Source organism: Dipodomys merriami, unplaced genomic scaffold, assembly GCF_024711535.1.
Source record: "Dipodomys merriami isolate MVZ:Mamm:240054 unplaced genomic scaffold, mDipMer1.0.p SCAF_7, whole genome shotgun sequence".
Taxonomy (NCBI): Eukaryota; Metazoa; Chordata; class Mammalia; order Rodentia; family Heteromyidae; genus Dipodomys; species Dipodomys merriami.
Genome location: NW_027206290.1, coordinates 68,125,068 through 68,147,673, shown reverse-complemented (window position 1 = coordinate 68,147,673; position 22,606 = coordinate 68,125,068). Strand labels below are relative to the sequence as shown.

At 45.2% G+C, this 22,606-nt stretch overlaps 1 protein-coding gene across 2 annotated transcripts in view; it reads right to left on the bottom strand.

Annotated features, from left to right (window-relative positions):
• The window catches only part of LOC138816817 (signal-regulatory protein beta-1-like), a 31,352-nt gene extending 11,457 nt beyond the window's left edge, over window positions 1-19,895 (bottom strand). Inside the window, exons 1-6 of one of the 2 annotated variants that reach the window (XM_070006915.1) lie at window positions 19,776-19,895; window positions 11,788-12,144; window positions 8,094-8,411; window positions 7,269-7,592; window positions 2,740-2,846; window positions 5-587 (exon numbers count right to left, since the gene is read on the bottom strand). In XM_070006915.1, coding sequence (XP_069863016.1) covers window positions 507-587; window positions 2,740-2,846; window positions 7,269-7,592; window positions 8,094-8,411; window positions 11,788-12,144; window positions 19,776-19,851 — 1,263 coding nt within the window. In that variant the 5' untranslated portion in view covers window positions 19,852-19,895 and the 3' untranslated portion in view covers window positions 5-506. Of the gene's footprint in view, window positions 1-4; window positions 588-2,739; window positions 2,847-7,268; window positions 7,593-8,093; window positions 8,412-11,787; window positions 12,145-19,775 lie in introns of those variants that run through there. The other variant, XM_070006916.1, reaches the window with a different exon arrangement.
• Between the last annotated feature and the right edge of the window lie 2,711 nt (window positions 19,896-22,606).

Here is a 22,606-nt window from a genome sequence, read left to right as displayed (position 1 = left end):
GCATATATCAAGCATTCAAATGTGAATTTGACATCTGCTCTTATATAGCATTGATCTCCCATCTCATTCATTTTAAGGATGTGTTCTTGTCCCCCTTTGGAGTTGGTTAAACTCAGAAAAAAATTACCCGCTACCCAGCATTATTAAATTTACCTTCTCAATTTCTCCACCACAGGTCCAAAGGCACTTTTTTTACATGAGCAATTTCCCTAAGGAATGTTACTGCTTCCGTGACAGACTGAGGGGGCGGTGATGGTCACCAGAAGTGACGGGTATGACCCTTCTGATGTGTTCAGGCTGGGCCCATTTCTCACATCCTCAGGCGGTGTTCTGATCAGTCCTCAGAGCTGATTTCATAGCTTCAGTTCAGGAGCAGAAAAGCAGCCCAACTGCTGGGGGTAGGGATAAGTCCCTGTGCAGAGGAGAAACAGAAGTCTGGGGACTGGCATTGTCCCGGGAGAAGAGGCCTCTGGAGCAGAGTCCTTGAAAAGTTCCTGTCTGCTTTTTTACCCCAGGTTGGATGTCTTCAAGTGTGAAGGTTGCAGTGACTGAGAGTCCCATGTGGCAGGGTTACAGGAAGAAGAGTGCTGTGGGGGAGATGTCACATTGAGTCCTCGCCTCGTTCATGAATTGTCTTCTGAGTGCTCTGATGTTCCTGGTGCTGCTCACTCCTGAGCAGCTGTCCAGAGAGGACAGGAGCCCCTGGGACAGCACTGTTCCCTTCCCTCAGCTTCCTGATTGCATCCCTACTCTTTGTCCACTGTGTTTGGTCAAATGGTTCTCTCTTGTCCATTCAGTCAGAGGAGGACCAGCCCTCAATCTACTACCTGAAACTTTTTTTCATATACATTTTTATTGTACAAATACTGTACAGAGGGGTTACAGTTACATGAGTAGGGTAATGAGTACATTTCCTATCAAGCATTGTTACCTCCTCCTTTGTTTTCCATATACCATCCCTTCCCTCCCCATCTCCCCAACTCCTTCCTCCTCACCCCGAAATTGTAAAGTTTGTTTTCAACATAGTGTCTTGTACATCTCATTGTTCCAAAGGTCAGTCTGTATCTTTAATTAAGCATTTTTTTTTTGGGTCCAGTCGTGGGGTCTGAACTCTGGGCGTGGGTGCTGTCCCTCAGCTCTTCAGCTCAAGGCTAGCGCTCTACCACTTGAGCCACAGCGCCATTTCTGGCTTTTTTCTTTTTTGCTTATGTGGTGCTGAGGAATCGAACCCAGGGCCTCATGCATGAAAGACAAGCGCTCTATCACTGAGCCACCTTCCCAGCCACTTAATTAAGCATATTGTTATATTCCTTCCCCTCTTCAAATTACAAAAATGTATATACAAGATGCAGGACACCCAAATCAAATGCAGTGAAAACAGGGGTTATACTGTGGGGAAGAACATACAGAAGAAACAAAAGAATCACACAGTGCATTACAAGTACCTTAAAATCAATAGCAAGAAAAAAAACACTTGTGTCCCTGTCTTGGGGTTCCTTAGCACAGGCTGAAATTTTCTTAATAGAGACCCAGAAACACAACAAATCAAAGAAAGTTGGACAAATGGGATTGCATGAAACTGCAGAGCTTCTGCATGGTAAATAACATAGCTAGCAAAATCAATAGAAAGCCCACAGACTGGGAGAAGATCTTTACTAGCCATACAACAGACAAGGGTCTCATATCTAAAATATACTTAGACCTCAAAAAATTAAATCCTCCAACAACAAATCCTCAAAGAAACAACTGCTTGATTAATAAGTGGCTAAAGAATTTAAGAGAGACTTCTCTGAAGAGGAAATACACACATGAAGAAATGCTCAACTTCTATAGCCATAAAAGAAATGCAAATCAAGATAACATTGAGATTCTACCTCACCCCAGTTAAAATGTCTATAATCAAGAAATCTAGTAACAACAGATGCTGGAGGGGATGTGGCCAAAAGAGAACCCTACTGCATTGTTGGTGGGAGTGTAAACTTGTTCAACCACTTTGGAAAGCAATATAGAGCTACCTCAAAAGACGCCACATAGAATCCCCTATGACCCAGCAAACCACTTTTGGGCATTTACACAAATGATCACAATCAAGGTCATACCAAAGCTACCAGCACAACCATGTTTATTGCAGCATTCTTTTCCATAGCTAAGATATGGAATCAACCCAGATGCCCCTTACTAGATGACTGGATCAAGAAAATATGGTATATTTATACAATGGAATTCTATGCTTCCATCAGAAAGAATGACATCACCCCATTTGTTAGGAAATGGAAAGACTTGGAAAAAATTATATTAAGTGAAGTAAGCCAGGCCCAAAGAAAGGTAAGTTCCATGGTTTCCCTTATTTGCAATAACTAGCATATGTCTAGGACAAGCAGAAAAGATCAAAAGCCATGTACATAGGATCATACCTGAAACTTTTAATATTGCTCCAAATTGCATTCTCCTTGTCCCAGGGAGTCCTGACATTGAAGGAGTCTAGCAATGGCCTCCACATAACCATGGAGTGCTTTGTCCCTCCTCCCACTCTTCGTTCCACCTCCTCCATGCAGCCCCTCAGACCCTGTGGACACCCTTTCCAAACCGTTGACCTCACCCCTCCTGCAGCACTCACATACGCTCTGGGAACTGGACACCTCTCAGAAGGCTTCATGTGGTGACTCCATTGACTCTGACACTGTGAACTGGATGCTTGCTGACCCTTCCTTGGCCTGCCCTCCTTCCCATTCAACTTACCATCTGTTTCCTATGGATGTAGATGGCAGAGACTCCAACTGCCAGCAACACCTTGGAGCTGAGGACCAGAACTATGAGGAGCACAGCAAGATTAAAACACATAGTATCTGAAAAATCAAGACACAAGAGGAGCCATTAGAGAGCCCCCTGGAGTCCATTCCTCCCCAGGGCCACCATTTGCCCCATCTGCAGTGACCTGGGCTTACTACACTCTGAAGACTTTGAACCTGAGCCCTGTCCTGGCTACTCTGGTTCAAGTTTGAGGAAGTAGGATGAGGAAAGTCTAAATCAACACTGTCAATTTCCTACCTTAAGAAACTACAGAACAAAGAGCAAAATCAACAGAAGATGAAAATAAGTTTTAAGTCAATGAAAGTAGAGATTTGAGACAAGATCACTGAAACACGAAGTTGGGGCATTGAAAAGAGCCATAAAATTGAGATCTTCTAGAAAGACTGATGCTGTCCAAGAGAAATAGGCACACATTTCTTCCATCGGGATCAAATGAGGGCACCCACGGCTGTTCCTTGAGAAAGCACAGGGCTCTGAGTGTATGTAGTGTGGAATTCTTAATGCAGAAAGTTCAGGAGAAGAGACAGAAAAAAATTCATGACCAGCACAACTCACCACAATTCCTCTAATATAAACATAATTAATGGGAATGGCTCTACTAATGTCTGAGAAATCAAACTTAAAGGTGCTAGGGTTGATTTTGCTCTTCATTTCAGAGGTTTCAGGCCATGTGTCTGGGCTCTGTTGATTCTGGACACTTGGGTAGACAGAGCACCCTGGCCTTGGGACCATGTGAAGGAGGCTACTCAGGTTGTGTCATGGGTTCATTAAGGGAGACAGTGTAGGGAGGAAGAAAGGGAGAGGATAAGGGAGAGGAAAAGTGAAAGGAAGAGGGAGAAAGGAGAAGGGAGAGAAAGATAAAGGAGTTAAGGACAAGAAGGAGCCCCTGAATCTATTACCCAGTGACTTATTTCTTTTAGCTTGGTCCCATTTCCTAAAGTATCCAGAACCTTCTCAAATGGCCTATAGCCAGGGATCATGCATTTGACATATGAGGGAGCACTCTGTGAACTTGACCCTTAAGGAAGCTGAATTAGTCATTTTAGTCCTGGAAAGATATTTTAGTGCCCAGATGTGTTCACAGGAAGCTGTGACCAAGCATTTAAAGATGAATTCAAACATTTGTCAGTGGCTCACCCTGTAATCCTAGCTACTCAGGAGGCTGAGAGCATGGTTTGAAGGCAGCCAAGGCAGGAAAATTTGTGAGATTCTTCTCTCTCGTTAACCACCCAAAAGGCCAGAAGCACAGGTGAGATTCATAGAATAGTGCTAGCCTTGAGAACAAAAGCTCAGGAACAGAATCCAGGCCCTGAATTCAAGCCCCAGGATGGGTATGTGTATGTGGGCGCACACGCGCGCGCGCACACACACACACACACACACACACACACACAGATGAATTGAAACAAAAATTATTGGGAAACAAATTAGCAAAAATGTAAATATTATTTTTGATAAATAGTACTCTATTTAGTTTAATCTCCATACTGGGGCTTATACTCAGGGTCTGGGCACTGTCCTTAGCCTTTTTGCTCAAGGTTAGCACTCTACTAATTGAGTCACAGCTTCATTTCTAGTTTTTTTTTCTGCTTAATTGAAAATAACAGTCTCACAAACATTTCATCCCAGGGTGGCTGCAAACCAAAATCCTTATATCTCAGCCTCCTGAGTATCTAGGATTACAACTGTGAGCCATCAGCACCTGGTACTTATTGTAGTTTATTAACTATGATAGTAATGTTGGTTTTGTAGGAAATTGTCTTTAATCACTTGATCACCCAATTGTGGACTCTTTTCGCATTGGATATCCAGCCAGGCCTGAACTCTTTTTTTGTTTTTTAATTGTGAAAATACCATACAGAGGGGTTACAAATACATGGGCAAGATAGTGAGTACATTTTCTTATCAAGCATTGTTGCTTCCTCCTTTGTTTCCCCATAGCATCCCTTCCCCTCTTCACCCCCCACCCCCACCCCCCCTACCACCCCTACCGTCACCCCACCCCCCACTCCCCACCCCGCCAAAGTTGTAAAGTTCATTTTTTGACATAATGTCTTGTAAATCTCATTGTTGTAATGGATCCACCTGTAACTCTATTTAAACAGTTTGCTTTTTCCCTTTCCCTCCACAAATTTTATCAACATCAAATAGAGTGAAAGCAGGGCTTATACCCTGGGGGAGGTACATACAAAGCAACAAAGAAATAATCATAAATATGTTGGAAACAATTGCAAGAAAGAAAAAACCATTTGAATCCTTATCTTGGGGTTCATTTAGCCCTACATCAACTTATCTGACAGTTTCTGTTTGTCTCAGACATATACTAGTTATTGCAAATAAGGGAAACCATGGGACCTATTTTTCTTTGGGCCTGGCTTACTTCACTTAATGTAATTGTTTCCAAGACTTTCCATTTCCTAACAAATGGGGCTATGTCATTCTTTCTGATGGAGGCATAGACTTCCATTGTGTATATATACCACATTTTCTTGATCCATTCATCTATTGAGGGGGCATCTGGGTTGGTCCCATATCTTAACTATGGTAAATAATGCTGCAGTAAACGTAGTCGTGCTGGTAGCTTTAGTGTGGTCTTGTTTGTGATCATTTGGGTAAATGCCCAAAAGTGGGATTGCTGGGTCATAGGAGACTCTATGTGGAGTCTTTTGAGGTAGCTCTATACTGCTTGCCAAAGTGGTTGAACAAGTTTACACTCCCACCAGCAATGCAGTAATGTTCCCTTTTGTCCACATCCCCTCCAGCATCTGTTGTTATTAGAGTTCTTGATTATAGCCATTCTAACTGGGATGAGGTGGTATCTCAATGTTGTTTTGATTTGTATTTCTTTTATGGCTAGTGAGTTGAGCATTTCTTCATGTGTGTATTGGCCATCCTTCTTTCCTCTTCAGAGAAGTTTCTCTGTAAGTCTTTAGTCCACTTATTTATTGGGCAGTTGTTTCTTTGAGGATTTGTTGTTGGGGGATTTAATTTTTTGAGTTCCAGGTATATTTTAGATATGAGACCCTTGTCTGTTGTATGGCTAGTGAAGATCTTCTCCCAATCAATGGGCTTTCTATCAATTTTGCTAGCTATATCCTTTGCCATGCAGAAGCTCTGCAATTTCATGCAATCCCAATTAGTCCAACTTTTCTTTGATTTGTTGTGTTTCTGGGTCTCTATTAAGAAAATTCAGGCCCGAACTCTTAGTGGATCTGATTATGCATCTTTTTTTCATCTCTCTAGCAATGAAACTGTTCTTGACTCCATTTTTTCTCTCTCTAGGGCTGAACTCAGGCCCTGGGCACTATTCCTGAGAGGCTAGTGCTCTCCACTTTGAACCAGAGCTGCACATCCAGTTTTTGGGAGATAAGAGCTCCATGGGGACTTTTCTTCCCAGTAGGCTCCCAACCATGATCCTCAGATCTCAGCCTCCTGAGTATCTAGGCTAACAGGCCTGAGCCACCAGCGCCCAGTTATCCTCAGCTTCTTATCTTTACTTTCCCACAGTGAATCCACTGACACAGCACTGTCCCACAAGATTAGTCCTGCAACACTCAGTGTGATGGGAGAATCTTAGACCTTCAAAGAAAAGGAAAAATGCTCCTGCATTCTATGGCAGGGAAATAGCACAGATTCATTCTAGGAAGGACTCTAGCCAGCCTCTGGGGCAGTTAGCACTGGAGGGGAGCATTTCATTCATCAGCACAGATTGGCTTTAGAGACTGGTAGTGCCTTATCTTCAGAACCTCAGATGTCTCTTGATAAGCTTGTGCAATCCCCTGTTCTAAGAACAAGTAGTGATCCACAGCACCCCACCTGTTCCCCAGTCCTGGTTTCCTTGTCTGTGAGACCTCTAACTCACAAGGTGCTAGAAGGTGGCAGCTCAAAGAGAAATTTCTCATTCCATGTCATGGATGTATAGTGAGGGCCAGGGTGGATTGGGCCCATTATCACAAATCAGGAAACATGGAGGCTCTGTTGTATGACCACTGTTGATCATCTTGAAGCCTGGTTCCTCTTTCAACCCCATGTTCCCAGGGACACTTTTTAGATTTAAGTCAGCAGGTGCCAGTGTCTGCTGGGTGAGGGTCCAGCTGTGTGGACAAGTCTAAGATGGAAGGGAGACTGGATGGAGGTTAAAATACTGAAGAAGAGGGAGAGGGCCATGAGGAAGGAGAACAGAAGAACTGAAGATAACAAAGACGGGAGGCCTAATGCTTGGGCAGGACCAACCCTCTCCTCTCTCCTTCAATACATGTTTATGTCTAAAGACCCATAGAGCTGTGCAACCAGATCTATGAGTCAGCGTGAGAACTGACTTTAAAAGTCTATTTTCTAGACTTCTAGATTAGTCTATCATCAGCACTATTCACTACTTTGGACATTTAAATGTGTTAAATGGAAATAACAGCTAATGAGACATTCCAGGAGCTGGTTTTCTGTCATGGAGGGCTCACCAGGGGTTGTTTCTGCACCCTGCTCCTTTTGCACCTCCAGGATGAGGTTGGCAGTGACAGCGGGCTGGTCCTCATGCTCGACCTGGCAGGTGAGCATATTGTTCTCCCTGTGAGCAGAGACGTTTACCAGCAGCCAGCTCGTCTGGTTGTAAGTCCCATCCTTGTTCTCGGTGCGGGCCCAGCTGGTGTCTGTCCGCGATAGGTTTCCATTCTCCATCCAGGTCATCTGGAGGCTTGAAGGGTAGAACTTGGACGCCAGGCACGTGACATTCACCTGGTTCCCTGCCATCATGGGCTGCTGGCTGACCTCCAAGGTGGGCGGCACTAAAACAGCACGGGTAGAGTCTCTGACCTTGTGGCTCAGAGACCCCAGAGGAGGAGCTGGAGTACTGACCCCCAACGCCAGAGCAACACCCAGGACAGTGCTGGGCACATAGTAGATGCTCCTTTACTGAGGGTATACACATGGACACAATCACTAAGCATAGCACCGGCACAGTAGGCCCTCATGTGCTCATGGCTGTTGTTAAATGAATAATAAGTGAAACCAACACATGCAGCCCTGTCATGCAGACGGATGCAATGAGGACAGCAAAACCAATGAGACCCACAGCATGAGGGGGCTGGACATGCACGTGGGCCCAGTACGAGTAGCTGCCACTGGTAAAGGAAGTGCAGCCTCCATCAGAGTGGTGGGCATGGCTGCTCGGCAGCAGGACTGCTGGGTACCAATTCCAGGCCCTTCAGACTCCACAGCAAAATCCCTAATGAGGGTCAGGCTTGGTGGGCAGGTAGGGGCTTGGTCTGGGACTTGGGGTCACCTACCTCGGATGGAATCAGACAAGTCGGCAGTCCCACGGAGAGGGCTCCTGGACAAGGTGACATGGGCCACCTCACAGATGACCTGAGAGTGGACGTCCCCGGGGGCCAGCACCACCTTGGCTGTGCTGGAGACACTGTAAGAGATACTTTCTCCCTTGGGGTCCAGGCTGGTCTGGGAGTCAGGGAGCTGCTTCTCATTTTTGAACCACTTCAGGGTGATGTTCCGAGGGGAGAAGCCGTGGGACTTGCAGGTGAAGCTCACTGTCTGCCCAGGTGTGGCCCTGGCTTCAGGGCCGGAAACCACGGGAAGAGAAGGTCTGGCTACAAAGGAGCATTTACAGACAGAGATGTGATTGCAGAGCCTGCCCTGCCGTGCAGGAGAGATGCTGTGAGCAACCTTCCCACACACTGCTGCTATTAGTACTACTATACACTATTGTCATTATGACTACTACTGTCTGAACACCGAATCCAGAGCCTCATGCCTGCTAAGCACAGGATCTACCTCTGAGCTCTGTCCCCAGACACCGATGATAAGATGTTATTAGATCTTCTAATAAAGATGGGGAAGAAACACACTTAATTTCTTCTTTCAGAAGAAGATGCAAAGGCTCTAAGAGGTACAGAAGTCAAAAAAATGTGCCAGCTGGACTCCAGGCCATCAAGACTCCAGTAGCCCACCAGATACTGGAATGTGGGAGGCTGTCATTACCTTCATTATATCAAATGTTTGTGGTCCTGATGCCAGCCCAATTGCTTTAGGCCCCTCAGTTCTTCCATCATGTTAATGTTGGGGGAGGGGTTACAAGTGTTTGATTCTTTCTGGAATAAGGATGAGTGTTCTATCTGGCATAGGGCACCTAGGTCATCTATCCCATATAGTCTGATCAATTACATACACATTCCTTTGCCCTCCACCTCTCATACACACAGAGATACCCACAGACACCACCACACACTTTGTATATTCATGTGCATGCACTACAGTAGGGGATCAAACACAGGCCCATGTGGATGTGGGCAAGTGTTCTAGCACTGGCCCACCTCCCCATATACCTGTTCTCCATCTCAGCCTAAGTGTCCCCTTCTATAAAAAGTAGATACACAGAGATCTTCCTTTGACCCAGCCATACCACTCCTGGGCATCTACCCAGCACATCACAAGCCAGGATACCATAAAGACACTTGCACATCCATGATCCTTGCTGTATTATTCACAATATCCAAGCTATGGAAACAGCCCAGATGCCCTACAATAGATGAGTGGAACAAAAAATGTGGTATGTATACACAGTGAAATTTTATATAGTCATTAGAAAAATAATATTACACAATTTTCAGGGAAATGGATGGACCTAGAATACATCATGTTAAGTGAGGCAAGCCAAGCTCAGACAAATGGTGCATGTTTGCGTTCATATGCAGTAGCTAGATCTAAACACAGTGGATAAAGAATACAGAACTCTAGGTGTTCCCACACAGTGAGACCAAAGGAAGATATTCTTAGGAGAGGAACACAAAGGCACAATGCTTATGTCCATCTACACATATAAAATCATATTTGTCTAAATGAACTTCAGGTAATAGAAACAAGAGGTGTTTTTCTTCATTACTGGTTTGCTTTTTATTCTTTTTGACTTGTTCATTCACTTATCCATTTTGGGGAGGGTAAGAGGAGCACAGAAACAGAGGGACAAAGGCTGACCAAATGCAGCAGTGATACTTACTAGACATTATGTTGAAAATGAACTTTACAATTTGTGGGTGGGGGTGGAGAGAAAACTGTGAGATAGTGGATGACACTGTCCAGAAAGAAATGTATTCTACCTGACTCAGTAACTGTAACCTCTCTATATAATAACAACAAAAAACTAAACAAAAGAAAATGGATACAACACCCTGCCTGTGCCACCCCTACCCCCCGGGTAGTGAGTGAGGACTGATTTGGACACAGCATCTGATGTATAGTAGGTACATCATGAGTGACACCATGTCTACACGTTCATTCACAACAAGCTGCTCAGGCATTGCAGGACAAGGCTCCATCCTGCTCCTGCAGGTACCCGAATGAGAATGGAGCAGAAAGCACCAGGTCAGTACCTTCTCGGTGAAAGGATCATCCTTTAGGAAACATGTAACTTTCTAAAAACATGGGGCTCAGGGCCTTTCCCCAGAGCAGCTGTGAACAGAAAGCTGGGAGCGCTGTGTGTGGGTGGTGGGGCGGAGGGACGGGGTGCCTAAATCCTCGGTGACACAGAGAGCTGTGTCTGGCACATGGCTTTCTGACTCAACCACAAGGAACAGGGTCTCATACCATATTGCCCATCGACTTTTCTGTTCTGATCTGAAGGTGAACATGAGAACCTCAGAGATTCTCAATCCTAGCTGTATTTTAGACTCTTCTGCCATACTTGGAAACTTCACACCCACAGCAGAACAAGTACAGCTGAATTTCCAGGGTGGAGTCTGGGCCTGGGCTTTACTTCAGGTTTCCAGGTGGTTCCAGTGAGAAGTCAGGTGGGGAACTACCAACCTCACACCATCCCATTGACAGGTAAGGCTCAGAGAGGGAAAGTGACCTGTACAAGGTCCCTTGGCCTCGGCCCATCACACTCACATAGATGGGGCATTTCCTACACACCAGGCACTTTTTTAAGTACCCCAGGACTTGCATCCTTCTGTCCTACCATGCATGCTCTAAGAGGGATCATCAAGGCCACTGTGGGCAGTACATTGTCCCAGGCCACAGGCTGGCAAGTGGCTGGGCTGGGATGTGGGACCAGCCATGAGGCTCCATCTCTAGTCCTCTTGACACTTATGCTACTGACAACAGCAATGACCCTGACACTCTTGGTGTGTGTGTCTCCACGTTCTCAGAACACTGATAGTCCAGGGCAATGGCATCCATCATCTTACAGATGAGGAGGGTGGAGACTGACAACTGGAGGGAGGCTAAGTCCCATCAAAAACCATAAACTTGGAGACTGGGTTGGGTGATTTCACAGTTCTGTGTGCTGAGAATCATCATGGGATTGGGAGCTAGAAACAAGACCATGGGCCTGACAAGAAATCCAAAGGGAGCATCTCTACTGCTTCAACAGATCCACAGAAGAACTGAGCCTAGGTGGATGACAAAGCTCTACTCAGAGCCTCAGAACCGGTGAGAGCAAGTACCTAATGCAGGGTGCGGACACAGAGCCAGGGCAGAGGCCCAACCTCACAGCCCCTACCACTAGAGCAGTCAGTAAGTCCCCAGGTCTGTAGCATGAAAAGAGACCTCTGGCACCAAGGAGATGTGCTCCCTGGAGGCAGCAGGCCTATGACCTGTGAAGTGGAAGTCACTTACACTATCTGATCTTTCTTCTTGGGAACCAAGGGGCTTGGCTGTGGCCTAGGAAGACCAGGGGCATATGTCTACTGTCCAGCTGTGGAGCAGGGAGAACAGGGGATAGATATCCCCACTGGCCAGCTGTGGAACAGGAAGAGGAGGGGACAGATGTCACCACTGGCCAGCTGTGGAATGCTGCAGAAGGTCCTGTGCAGTCCCAGACTTCCCTGGCCCAGGGAGAGGGGACCAGAGCATGAACTCAAGTGCCCAGCACCACCCCTGCTTCTAGGCTGTTCTTCATAGAACTAGGGCATTATTCTGTACCTATGGTCACACTCTAGGGAACAAAGGCATCCACATTGTACTCACCACTCACAGACAGCTCAGTGCCTAGTCCAAACTTAAACTCCTTGTCCCCCTCAGTGGCCGTCTTCTGGAACTTCACACAGTAGTAGGTGCCCGCATCCGCTGGGGTGACGTTCCTGATGCGGATGGAAAAGTCCATGTTGTCTCTCTGTGTGGGATCTGAAACTGGTGTGATGCGTGGGTTGGGGGGTTTTATGAATTGGAAGATTGACTCCTGTCTTGGTCCTTTCCCCCTGAACCACTGGATGGGCCCCACAGGGAGCAGGGAGGTCATAGTGCAGCGCAGCATGGCCGTCTCTCCAGCGGCGACAGACACCGCCCTGTCAGCCTGGATCACCTGCAGCTCATCTGCAGTGGTTCCTGGAGGAAACACAGCAGTTATTCATCCTGACAGCACCCTGTGAGGCTCCTCAAAGTTTCATCAACCCTGACTCTCACTGACCCAATGTACAGCACACTGTCTGGGTAGTAAGGGTAAACCCTCACTTGAGATTGTAATACAAAGCAGAAACTGAGGCACGGAGAGGGAAATACACAGGGGAGAGCTCAGCTTTGAGTCCCTGAGTCCTCTGCAGGACTCATGTTTCTGTCCACATGGTGCGTTGTACTTCCTGGTCCATGACAGTGGGCAGGTGGGTCATGTGACTCCTGGGGGCCATGAAGAAATGAGCATGGTGACAGCACAGAGTGTGGGCCTGAGAGCAAGAGACTCCGGGACAGTTCCCCCTCCCCAGAGCACCACAGGTGGCAGCATGGCTTTTCCCATCAGTCTGGAGTGACAGTGGTGCTCAGAACTCCCAGTACAATGTCATGCCAAACGTGATCAAACACAGCCCCACAGACCCAAGATGTAAACTCCATGTAGGTCAACACAATAATCAGGGAAAGCTAAATGTCTACAAGCAAGAGAATTAATTTGGAGCTTTACCTTATACAAAATGTAGCAATTAGCTCAAAATGAATCAACGGTCAAAAGGCAAATTCTAAGATTAAAAAAACTCCAAAATCCAAGAAAAGAAAACATAAGTAAAGTCTTTATGACATCAGATTTGGCAATTATTTCTTACATGTGACAACAGAGTCATGAACATGAATAGAATAAGTTAATATGTTGAATAAATTAATATAAATTAATATTAATAGAATAAATTAATATGAGAGAATAGAAAATATTTGCAAAGGATGGATGACAACAGTGACTGTTATGAAGAATACATAAAAAATTCATATAACTTAACAACAAAAGAACCCACAATTCAGGTTTTTTTGGTTGGTGTGAGTCTTGAACTCAGGGCCTGAATGCTGTCCCTGAGCCTCTTTGTATTCAAGGCTAGTGCTCTACCACTTGAGCCACAGTGGGTTTTGGGTGGTCAATTGAGGATAAGAGTCTCATGGGGATTCCATTGTGTGTATATCTACCACATTTTCTTGATCCATTCATCTACTGAGGGGCATCTGGATTGGTTCCATATCTTAGCTATGGTAAATAATGCTGCAATAAACACAGTTGTGCTGGTAGCTTTAGTATGGTCTTGTTTGTGATCATTCAGATAAATGTCCAAAAGTGGGATTGCTGGGTCACAGGGAAGCTCTATGTGGAGTCTTTTGAGGAACCTCCATGCTACTTTCCAAAGTGATTGAACAAGTTTACACTCCCACCAATAATGCAGTAGGGTTCCCTTCTGTCCACATCCCCTCCAGCATCGTTGTTATTAGAGTTCTTGATTATAGCCATTCTAACTGGGGTGAGGTGGTATCTCAATGTTGTTTTGTTTTGTATTTCTTTTATGGCTAGGGAAGTTGAACATTTCTTCATGTGTGTATTGGCCATCCTTCTTTCCTCTTCAGAGAGGTTTCTCTGTAAGCCTTTAGCCCACTTATTTATTGGGCAGTTGTTTCTTTGAGGATTTGTTGTTGGGGGATTTAATTTTTTGAGTTCCAGGTATAATTAGATATGAGTCCATCAGATAGAATGATATTGCCCCATTTGCTTGGAAATGGAAAGTCTTGGAAACAATTATATTAAGTGAAGTAAGCCAGGCCCAAAGAAAAATAGGTCCCATGGTTTCCTTTATTTGCAATAACTAGTATATGTCTGAGACAAGCAGAAATGGTCAGATAAGTTGATGTTAGGCGAAATGAACCCCAAGTTAAGGACTCAAATGGTGTTTCTTTCTTGCTATTGTTTCTAACATATGTATAAGATGGTTTCTTTGTTGCTGTGTATGTCCCTCCCCCACGGTATAACCCCTGTTTTCACTGTATTTGATGTTGGTATAATTTGTGGAGAGGAAGGGAAAAAACAAATTGTTTAAATAGGGTCACAGGTGGACCCATTGCAACAATGAGAATGAGATGTACAAGATGTCATGTCAAAAAATGAACTTTACAACTTTGACATGGGGGGGCAGGAGAGGAAGGGGGGTGAGGGAGATGGGAAGGGATGGGAAGGGGAAACAAAGGAGGAGGCAACAATGCTTGATAAGAAATGTACTCATTACCTTCCTCATGTAATTATAACACCCTGTGCAGTGTTTCCACAATAATAATAATAATAAAGAATTGTAATCATTCAAAAAAAGTCTCATGGGGACTTTTGTGCTGAATTCATACCTCATTCCTCAGGTCTCAGCCTCCTGAGTAGCTAGGATTACAGTTGTGAGCCACAGGCTTCAGCTTCACAATTCACTTGTAAAAGAACAAAGCACAGGAGCACCTATTTCTCTATAGAGCTGCCAATGAACACATGGAAAAAATGCCAGACATCTCTGGGACAGGGCACAACAAGACAACAATAAAATTCCCTTCCTATTTCTTGGGACGGATCTTACCAAGACAAAAGAGAAATGGAACACACGCAGAGAAAAACAGCAAACAGAAAATAATAAGCATTGGCAAGGGTGTGGAGCAACTGGAACCTTTATCCCTTCCTGACGGGAAAGTAAAGAAAGCAGTGTGGCTGCAGTGGGAAACAGTGGCAGTGCTGAGAAACTCTAAGCATAGAATTACCCAGTGGTGCAATAATTCTACTCTTAGGCAGATACTCCACAAGTTCAAAGCAGGGATATGAAATAATCTTCATAGATGCATTGTATTCACAATTGCCAAAAGGTAGAAACACCTCAAAGAGTCCTATACAGGTGAATGAATGGACATTTGTAATGGAATATTACTCAGGCCTAACAAGCAAAATAATTCTACTACATCCTTCACAGATGAACCTTCAAAATATCATGGCATGTATATAAACCAGACACAGAAGGATAATATAGGTACAGTTATATGAAGTGCCTCACACAGACAAATTCAGAGACGGAAGGCATAGACCCTAGCAGGCCTGAGGGGAAGTTGGTACGTATGTGTACAGAGTTCACGTGATTTTTCAGAAATGGATAATGGTGATGGTTAAGCAACACAGTGAATGTGGTAGGTGCTGTGGAACTGAAATTGCAAAAGGGCACGTTTTGTGTGCTGTGCATGTTTAAAAGCTTTTATATCAGCATACGATAATTGCACAAAAGGGGGTTCATTATGACATGTCCGCACACCCATGCAACACACCCAGCCAAACCCTGGAGTCTCTACAAATGATCTGAGCTCTTTCTCCTTTCTCCATGTGCTGTTGTCTTTTGCAAAACCACCCTTTGTGCGTGAACACATGCAATGGCTGCCCCCTCCTCCTTCTGCATGCTCTGGTGGCTTCTGTCTGTCCTGTGATGGTCTGGGTTCAACCAAGTGCTAGAATAATCATTTAAAAACCCATCTCGGGGCTGGGAAGGTGGCTCAGTGGTAGAGTGCTTGCCTTGCATGCATGAAACCCTGGGTTCGATTCATCAGCACCACATTAGCAAAAAGAAAAAAGCTGGAAGTGGCGCTGTAGTTCAAGTGAGAGAGCGCTAGCCTTGAGCTGAAGAGCTGAGAGACAGTGCCCAGGCCCAGAGTTCACGACCCACGACCGGACCCCTCCAAAAATAAATAAAATAAAATAAAAACCCATCTCAAGCCAGGCACTGAGCCTCACACCTGTAATCCTAGGATCACAGTTTAAAGCTAGTCCACACAGGATAGTCTATTAGACTCTTACACACAAATAACCACCCTAAACCCTGGAATTGGAGCTGCTACTCGGATGGTAAAGCCTTGAGCACAAAAAGTTCAGGGACAGCACCCTGATCCTGATTTCAAGCCAAGAACCAGCATGGAAAACAAAACAAAAGGAAACGAAATGAAAACTAGCACATCATTTCAGTTTATGCCTCTTAGGGTTCCAGGCCATGCGAAGGTTCCCATCTTCTGCAGTGTGAAAGCTGAATGAGATCTACTCTCTGGACATTGCATGGCTGTGTCCCTGACAGGAAGCCCCTCCCCCAGCCAGCCACACCCTTCACCCAGCACCCACTCTAAACTTCCCTCAGATTTCCCCCTCAGTGGTGACCAGCCAAATACTTCTGGTTTTGTGTATTTCTCATGAGGATTCTTTGAGCCCTTTACCCAGCTGTGAATTTCTTCCTTAGCACTCTTGACTTTTCAAGATAATCCATCACTTACCCTTAGTTTGTTGTGGTGGTGGTGGTGGGGACTGATTCCTGTCATTTTCCCTAGTAGAGCTAGGACAGTGACTCTGGCTCTTTTAGTCACCAATGCATCCAAGTTCCCCTAAGAGTTACAAGCATGTAGTAGGTATCTAGTAACCATGTATGTGATGTATAAATTTCTCACTGTGATACTTCTCTGGGCTGGAATTCTGTCTGGAAATGACCCAGTTACAAAGTGAATTTCCTATGTAAATAGTTTGGCCCAAATGAATGGTTATTTGCAAATAGGCAGGAAGCAGAAGGGACTTGCTAAGAACACCACAAACTCACTTCCCACTCAGTATTACCGACAGAGACTGTTGAAAGATTATGCACCATATCTGAGCAGTGTCTAAGAAAAATAATGCTTAAAACCAGTCATACTGGGTGTAGCTTAAGGCCTGTAATCACATCTCTTAGGGGTACAGAGGGAGGATTTCAGCCCAAGGCTAACCATGGAGAAAGTGTAGGATGCCACTGGAAAACACACTTTAGAACAAAGTCCTAGGGACCTGGCTCATGAGATAGATCACTTTCCTAAATGCACGAGGCCCTAACTCCAGTTTCTAAAGGAGGAAATATTAACAATAAACATACTCAGGATTATTTTAGATTAGAATAGTTCATTGAGTAGGCTTGGAGTTCTTTGGATTCCTGTTTCCTTTTTGGTGAAGTAGGGTGACAGGGACATAATAACCACACTAGGTGGAGAGTCATACACCATTTATGTCAGTGTCTCACACATAGATAGGGAAGTTATCATTGAGGAGATTGCCCATGACAAGTTTTCAGTGGCTTTAGATGATACAGATAGGTATTTGTAAATAGATACAGATAACAAACATGAATGTATTATAGACTGTGTTGGCCAACTTCCCATTACTGTAACAAATGCCTGAGACAAATCAACTTATCTAGTAAAAAGGGTTGTCATGGCTTCCATTTTCAGAGGATATAGTGAAGGAAAAGTTGGCCCTGCTGCTCTGGGGCCTATGGGGAATCAGCCCTTCACAGTGAGGAGGATGAAGGGATCCAAAGCCTGTTTACCTCAAGGCCAGAGCTTGAGACAGAAAAGGAAGAGGCCAGGACCCTCCTCCTTCAAGGATGTGTCCCCACCATGATCTGAGGACTCCCACTGGCTTCAACTTTTAAAGTTCCTTCCAGTGGGGCCATTCTCCAAGCCTTTAACACATGGGAGATGAGAGGAGATTTCAGATCCAAAGTACAGCACAGAGGTAAGTACTGCAGATGATACCTCTGTGTCTTTCATCTCCTCCTTTCCTACTCACCTCTACCTTGGTAGAAGACAAACACTAGTACACATGCACACACACACACACACACACACACACACACACATGTAGCCACAAATATCTGTAACAGGGTGATCTGCTATGTTAGTATGCAAGTTTTGGGGAGAGCTAAAGGAAACTACATGTTAAGAATTGAATGAAATATTTGGCAGGAAGAGAAAATATCACATGCATCACTGTGGAACATGAGAGTAACACTGGGTTTTAACTTTGTTCCTTTCTTAATTGTGCAACTGGCAGCAATCTCAATTCAGATTGCTTCCCTGCCTTTCCCCCTTGCAATTAGTCATTACTGAAAGGCTGAGTAATGTAACATGGTTAGAAAAAGCAAATCTAGAAATCTAGGGGACTGTGGTTATAGCCAGTGGTTATGGTATGAATTAACATGAGTGAGACCCTTTGTTCAAAATCCAACTGAGAGAGAGAGAGAGAGAGAGAGAGAGAGAGAGAGAGAGAGAGAGAGAGAGAGAGAGAGAGAGAGAGAGAGAGAGAGAGAGACAGAGACAGAGACAGAGACAGAGACAGAGACAGAGACAGAGACAGAGACACAGAGAGACAGAGAGACAGAGACAGAGAATAAGAGCCAGATCCAGAGAGACTGAGAAAGAATGGGAAGAAAGAAAAAACAAGGGACAACAGAAAGAAGGAAGGAAGAATGGAAAGAAGGAAGGAAAGGACAAAAGAAACAAACTTATAATTATAGAGCTGGGTTTCAATCTCAGCATCTCCACTGACCAGGGGAGGTGACAGTGGACAAATTCCACTCTCTGCTTCAGTTTCCCCATCTGCAATTGGGATACTAGGAGGATCTATCACAGGAATGAGGCAGGCTTTCAGCAAATGAATAAACAAAGTTCTGACAGCCCTGCCTGCCCCTCAGATGGGCTCAGCCAGTCGCCTCTCACTGCTCATTTGGGTGCATTATGTATGTAGTAGAAATACTTGTAAAAGTTGGCCCCCAACCCTTTAGGAACTGTGAGGCCATATTACCACAGGCCCGACCTGTGGAGCCAGAAAACCTGCTATGCTCAAGACTTGATCCCTGGGGTCAGCTTTATGGACAAAGAAAGGGACAAAGGCAAAACAGCCTGTTGGGGAGCTGTAAGCAGGGCAGGGTGTCCTGGCCTGTGAAAAGACAGACCTCCATCTTGCTGTCCTGAAAGAGGGAAAACAAAGTTCCCATGAGAAAAGCAAGATGAGCAGGGCTGTCTGTGGGGACGTGTTATGTGCTGACCTGTGTGTCCTATATGTGGAAGCCGTGAACCCCCTTACCTCAATGGGACTGTATTTGGAAATCAGGCCTTTAAGAGATCACTGAGGTTAAATTGAGTTGTAGGGGAGGGCCATCCAATGGTACTTGTACTGTAAGAAGAAGATACACAGAAGCATACACAAGAAAGACCATGTGTCAGAGACAGGAAGAAGGTGCCAAAGGCAAGGCAAGAAGAAAAGCCACCCCTGACTACATATTGATCTTGGACTTCCAGCCAAGAAGCTGTGAAGAAATACATGTCTATTTCTTTTCTCACCCAGACCAACATGCATTGTTATAGCCAGGCCTGACAAATGAACACATGAACTGTGCAGCACAAAATGTGAGATATATTAAAGAGGTAGAGACTGTGGAGCCAGAGGACTCCCACTGTAGAATGGCAATGACTGAGAATCTGGGATCCCTAAACCCTTGCCCACATCAAGATGGCCCCATGACAGACTTCCTGTCCTCAGAGGATGAGCAGAAAATTCTGGCCTTGGAGCTAGAGAGACCCAGTGGCTGCCTGAGCTTGCTCCACATCCTTGGGCTTGTTGCTTCATCAAGAGATGAGCAATGACCAGGATTCAAATAAAAATCCCATTGGAACAGGAACTTATCAGCTGAAATGTAATACAGTCATGGTTATTGTTGGAAGCACTCTCTGACCCAAAGCCTCTGGTCACCTGCTGTAGGTGATGGCTCCGCAGACAATGCTCAGGTGTCTGGCTCTTTAGGCACTCAGTGTCCTGTTCTTGTCTTCTGTGCCCATGTCTGGGTTTATCTGGCAGTCCAGGGGCAAGGCTAGATTAGGAGATGGAAGAATGAATTCTACCCAAGGGCCATGCTCACCTGTGAGTCCCAGTAGGAGGATCAGTAGTAGGCCAGGAGGAGGAGACTGAGGCCAGGAATCAGGAATGAGCATCATGGAGACCTCAGCAGTCTGCTGTGTCCTGCTGTCCGTGTTGGGGAGAATCCAGACTCTGCTGTGTGCAAAGATGAGGCACCCTGCCTCTCTCCATGAAAGAGGAAGTGGTTTGTCATAGAGTCTGTCTTGGTATTGGGAAATAGAAATCCACTAACACAGGAAGCTACACAAGGAGGAGTTATCGAGGGTACAGTTCAGAATATTCACCTCATGGAAAGAATGCTTCTTGTTCACTGGGGCTTGATCTCCATCCACTAAGACCTGAACCCCACCTTGAGGTTTTTGAGCTCTTGCTTGGCTATGAAGAATTTGCCCTTAAGTCTTAAGCCTCAGATATGGTTGGTTGGCTTGTGGTTTTGTCTTGTACCTGCTTCCCCAAGAGCCACTCATCTGGAGGTAGAAGGAACATTCCCCAGCCCCATTCAGTGTTGGAGCAGAAGTCACATGCTCCTGAAGTGCCACGCTGCTGGAACCCCTCTGCTGAGATAAGTGGTTCACATAACCCAAAGTTGGTGTGATGTGGACCAAAGGGATCTGCGTCCCTGTATTCAACAAAAGGAACCATTTGCTGATTTGTACCAGGGGAGAAAGTGGGTTTAGATGAACAGCTGCTTGTTCGGGCAAGCTGGGGATTGTGGGTTAATATGAGGAGCCAGAGTTATGTATATTGTGGGCAAGTCCTGGTGCAGGCACATTTGCTTGGGAACTCTATGTTCTTGTTGTTTAAAGATCAAGAATGGGATTCAAACTCAGTGTCTGATGCCTTTGCTCCTTGGCTAGCCCTCTGCCAACTGGGCCACACCTCCAACCACAGACTCTGGGTTCTCTATATAGAATTCACCAAGGCCTTTTCCTGCTGTGCCAGATAGAGCTGGGAAGAAAGGAAGGGTGATTGGGGATGGAGACCTGCCAAGGGGCTAGCAAGTAACCCTTGGCTTCATCTTGTCATCTCCAACCTGGGGATAAGGAGTTATCCATCACCATCCCTCCACTCCTACAGTGTTTTAACAGATATTAAAGGGAACATGTCTGGAATATTCTTGGGAAAAACCCAAACAAACCATGGGTCATTATTGATACGCTTGGTACCAGATGGAGGTAGGTAGAGAAAATACAGCTTTTCAAGGATGCCTTATCTCAAAGAACTTACTTCTGAGATCAATTGCGCCCTCTGGGATTCTCAGCACCTCTATTCCTTATTGGTGCATGAAAGGGGCAGCTGCTTCACCTGAGGCCTTGGCTGCCCCATGGTATAAGCCTGGCCACATTACATGGCTTGAATACATTTGGGTTAGGAGATGGACATCTAAGGCATGCACAGGTTTCTACATTCCCTGCTTTGCTGGTGTACAGGGTTGGAGGAGGCAGATTGCTGAAAAGGGAGATATATCATCTCTCTGTGTGGTGTGAACTATGAGCTCTGCTCTTGGAAACTTTCCCACATCCTGCCCCTGCCTGGCTCTGTTCACATGTTTGAGACATGTTTTCCCCATGGTATTTGTAGACTCCATGTTCAACATGAGAGAGTATTTTACCAGAGTGTAACCTGGTGGGCTCCACCAGAGCCTGATTTACCAGCTGCCTTTGGTCTTCCATGTGGGGAAAGGGGGTGTGCAGCTCCAGGGCCTTCGAGTTTTGCTCCACTGAAGGGAAGAAACCTCAGAGGGGCCAGGCATTAGTAGCACACAATGTAATCCTAGCTACTCAAGAAGCTGAGATCTGAGGATCACAGTTTAAAGTCAGTGCAGGCAAGAAAGTCTGTGAGACTCTTTTGTTTTTAAAAATTTTGTCAGTCGTGGGGATTGAACTCAGGTCCTGGACACTGTCTCCATGCTCAAAGCTAGTGTGCTATCATTTTGAGCCACAGCTCCACTTCTGATTTTTTAGTAGCTAATTGGAGATAAGAGTCTCATGGACTTTCCTACCCAGGGTGGCATAAAACCACTATCCTCAGATCTCAGGGTGCAGAGTAGCTAGGATTACAGGCATGAGCCACCAGAGCCTGGCTCAATCTCTTTCTCTAACTCCACAGAAAGTCAATTTTGCCTGCTTTATTTTATTGAACTCATCCATTTGACCTGCCTTGATCCATGGGGGCTAATAAATGTGGCTTGAGCAACAGCTAGCCTGTATTACAAAGCAAATCCATTGTTACACAACCTAAGCCACAACCCAGCTTAAAGCCAAGCTCAACGAATCAATCTCAGCCTAGACCAGCCTCAATCAGCTGAGCTACAGCTACTTGTTTTATACCCCTGAACTTTATGGCCATTAGATATAAAGCAGTAACTAGCAGGAGAAACTTTAATGTTGAGGAGTTCTGGGCTCAGATTTTTACCTTCTAGCATTATGTCTCCATTCCTTTATTAGTAATCATTCTATGCCAGTACCTCTCAAATTAACACCTCAAACCCAATACAATTTCCTAAAGTCCAGATTGATATCTAACTTCAATATCTTCACAGATATTGAAAGGTCATTGAAAACAACATGTTCCAACACAAACTCTTTGCTTCTCCATTCAACGGTGCTCTGTGTATAGCTCTAACTTACTTGATGGCAATTTATTATTCCATTCAGTCAGCTTCTCAGTTTTTTTTTTTTTTTTTGGGTCCGGTAGTGGGGCCTGAACTCTGGATCTGGGTGCTGTCCCTCAGCTCTTCAGCTCAAGGCTAGCGCTCTACCACTTGAGCCACAGCGCCATTTCTGGCTTTTTTCTTTTTGCTTATGTGGTGCTGAGGAATCGAACCCAGGG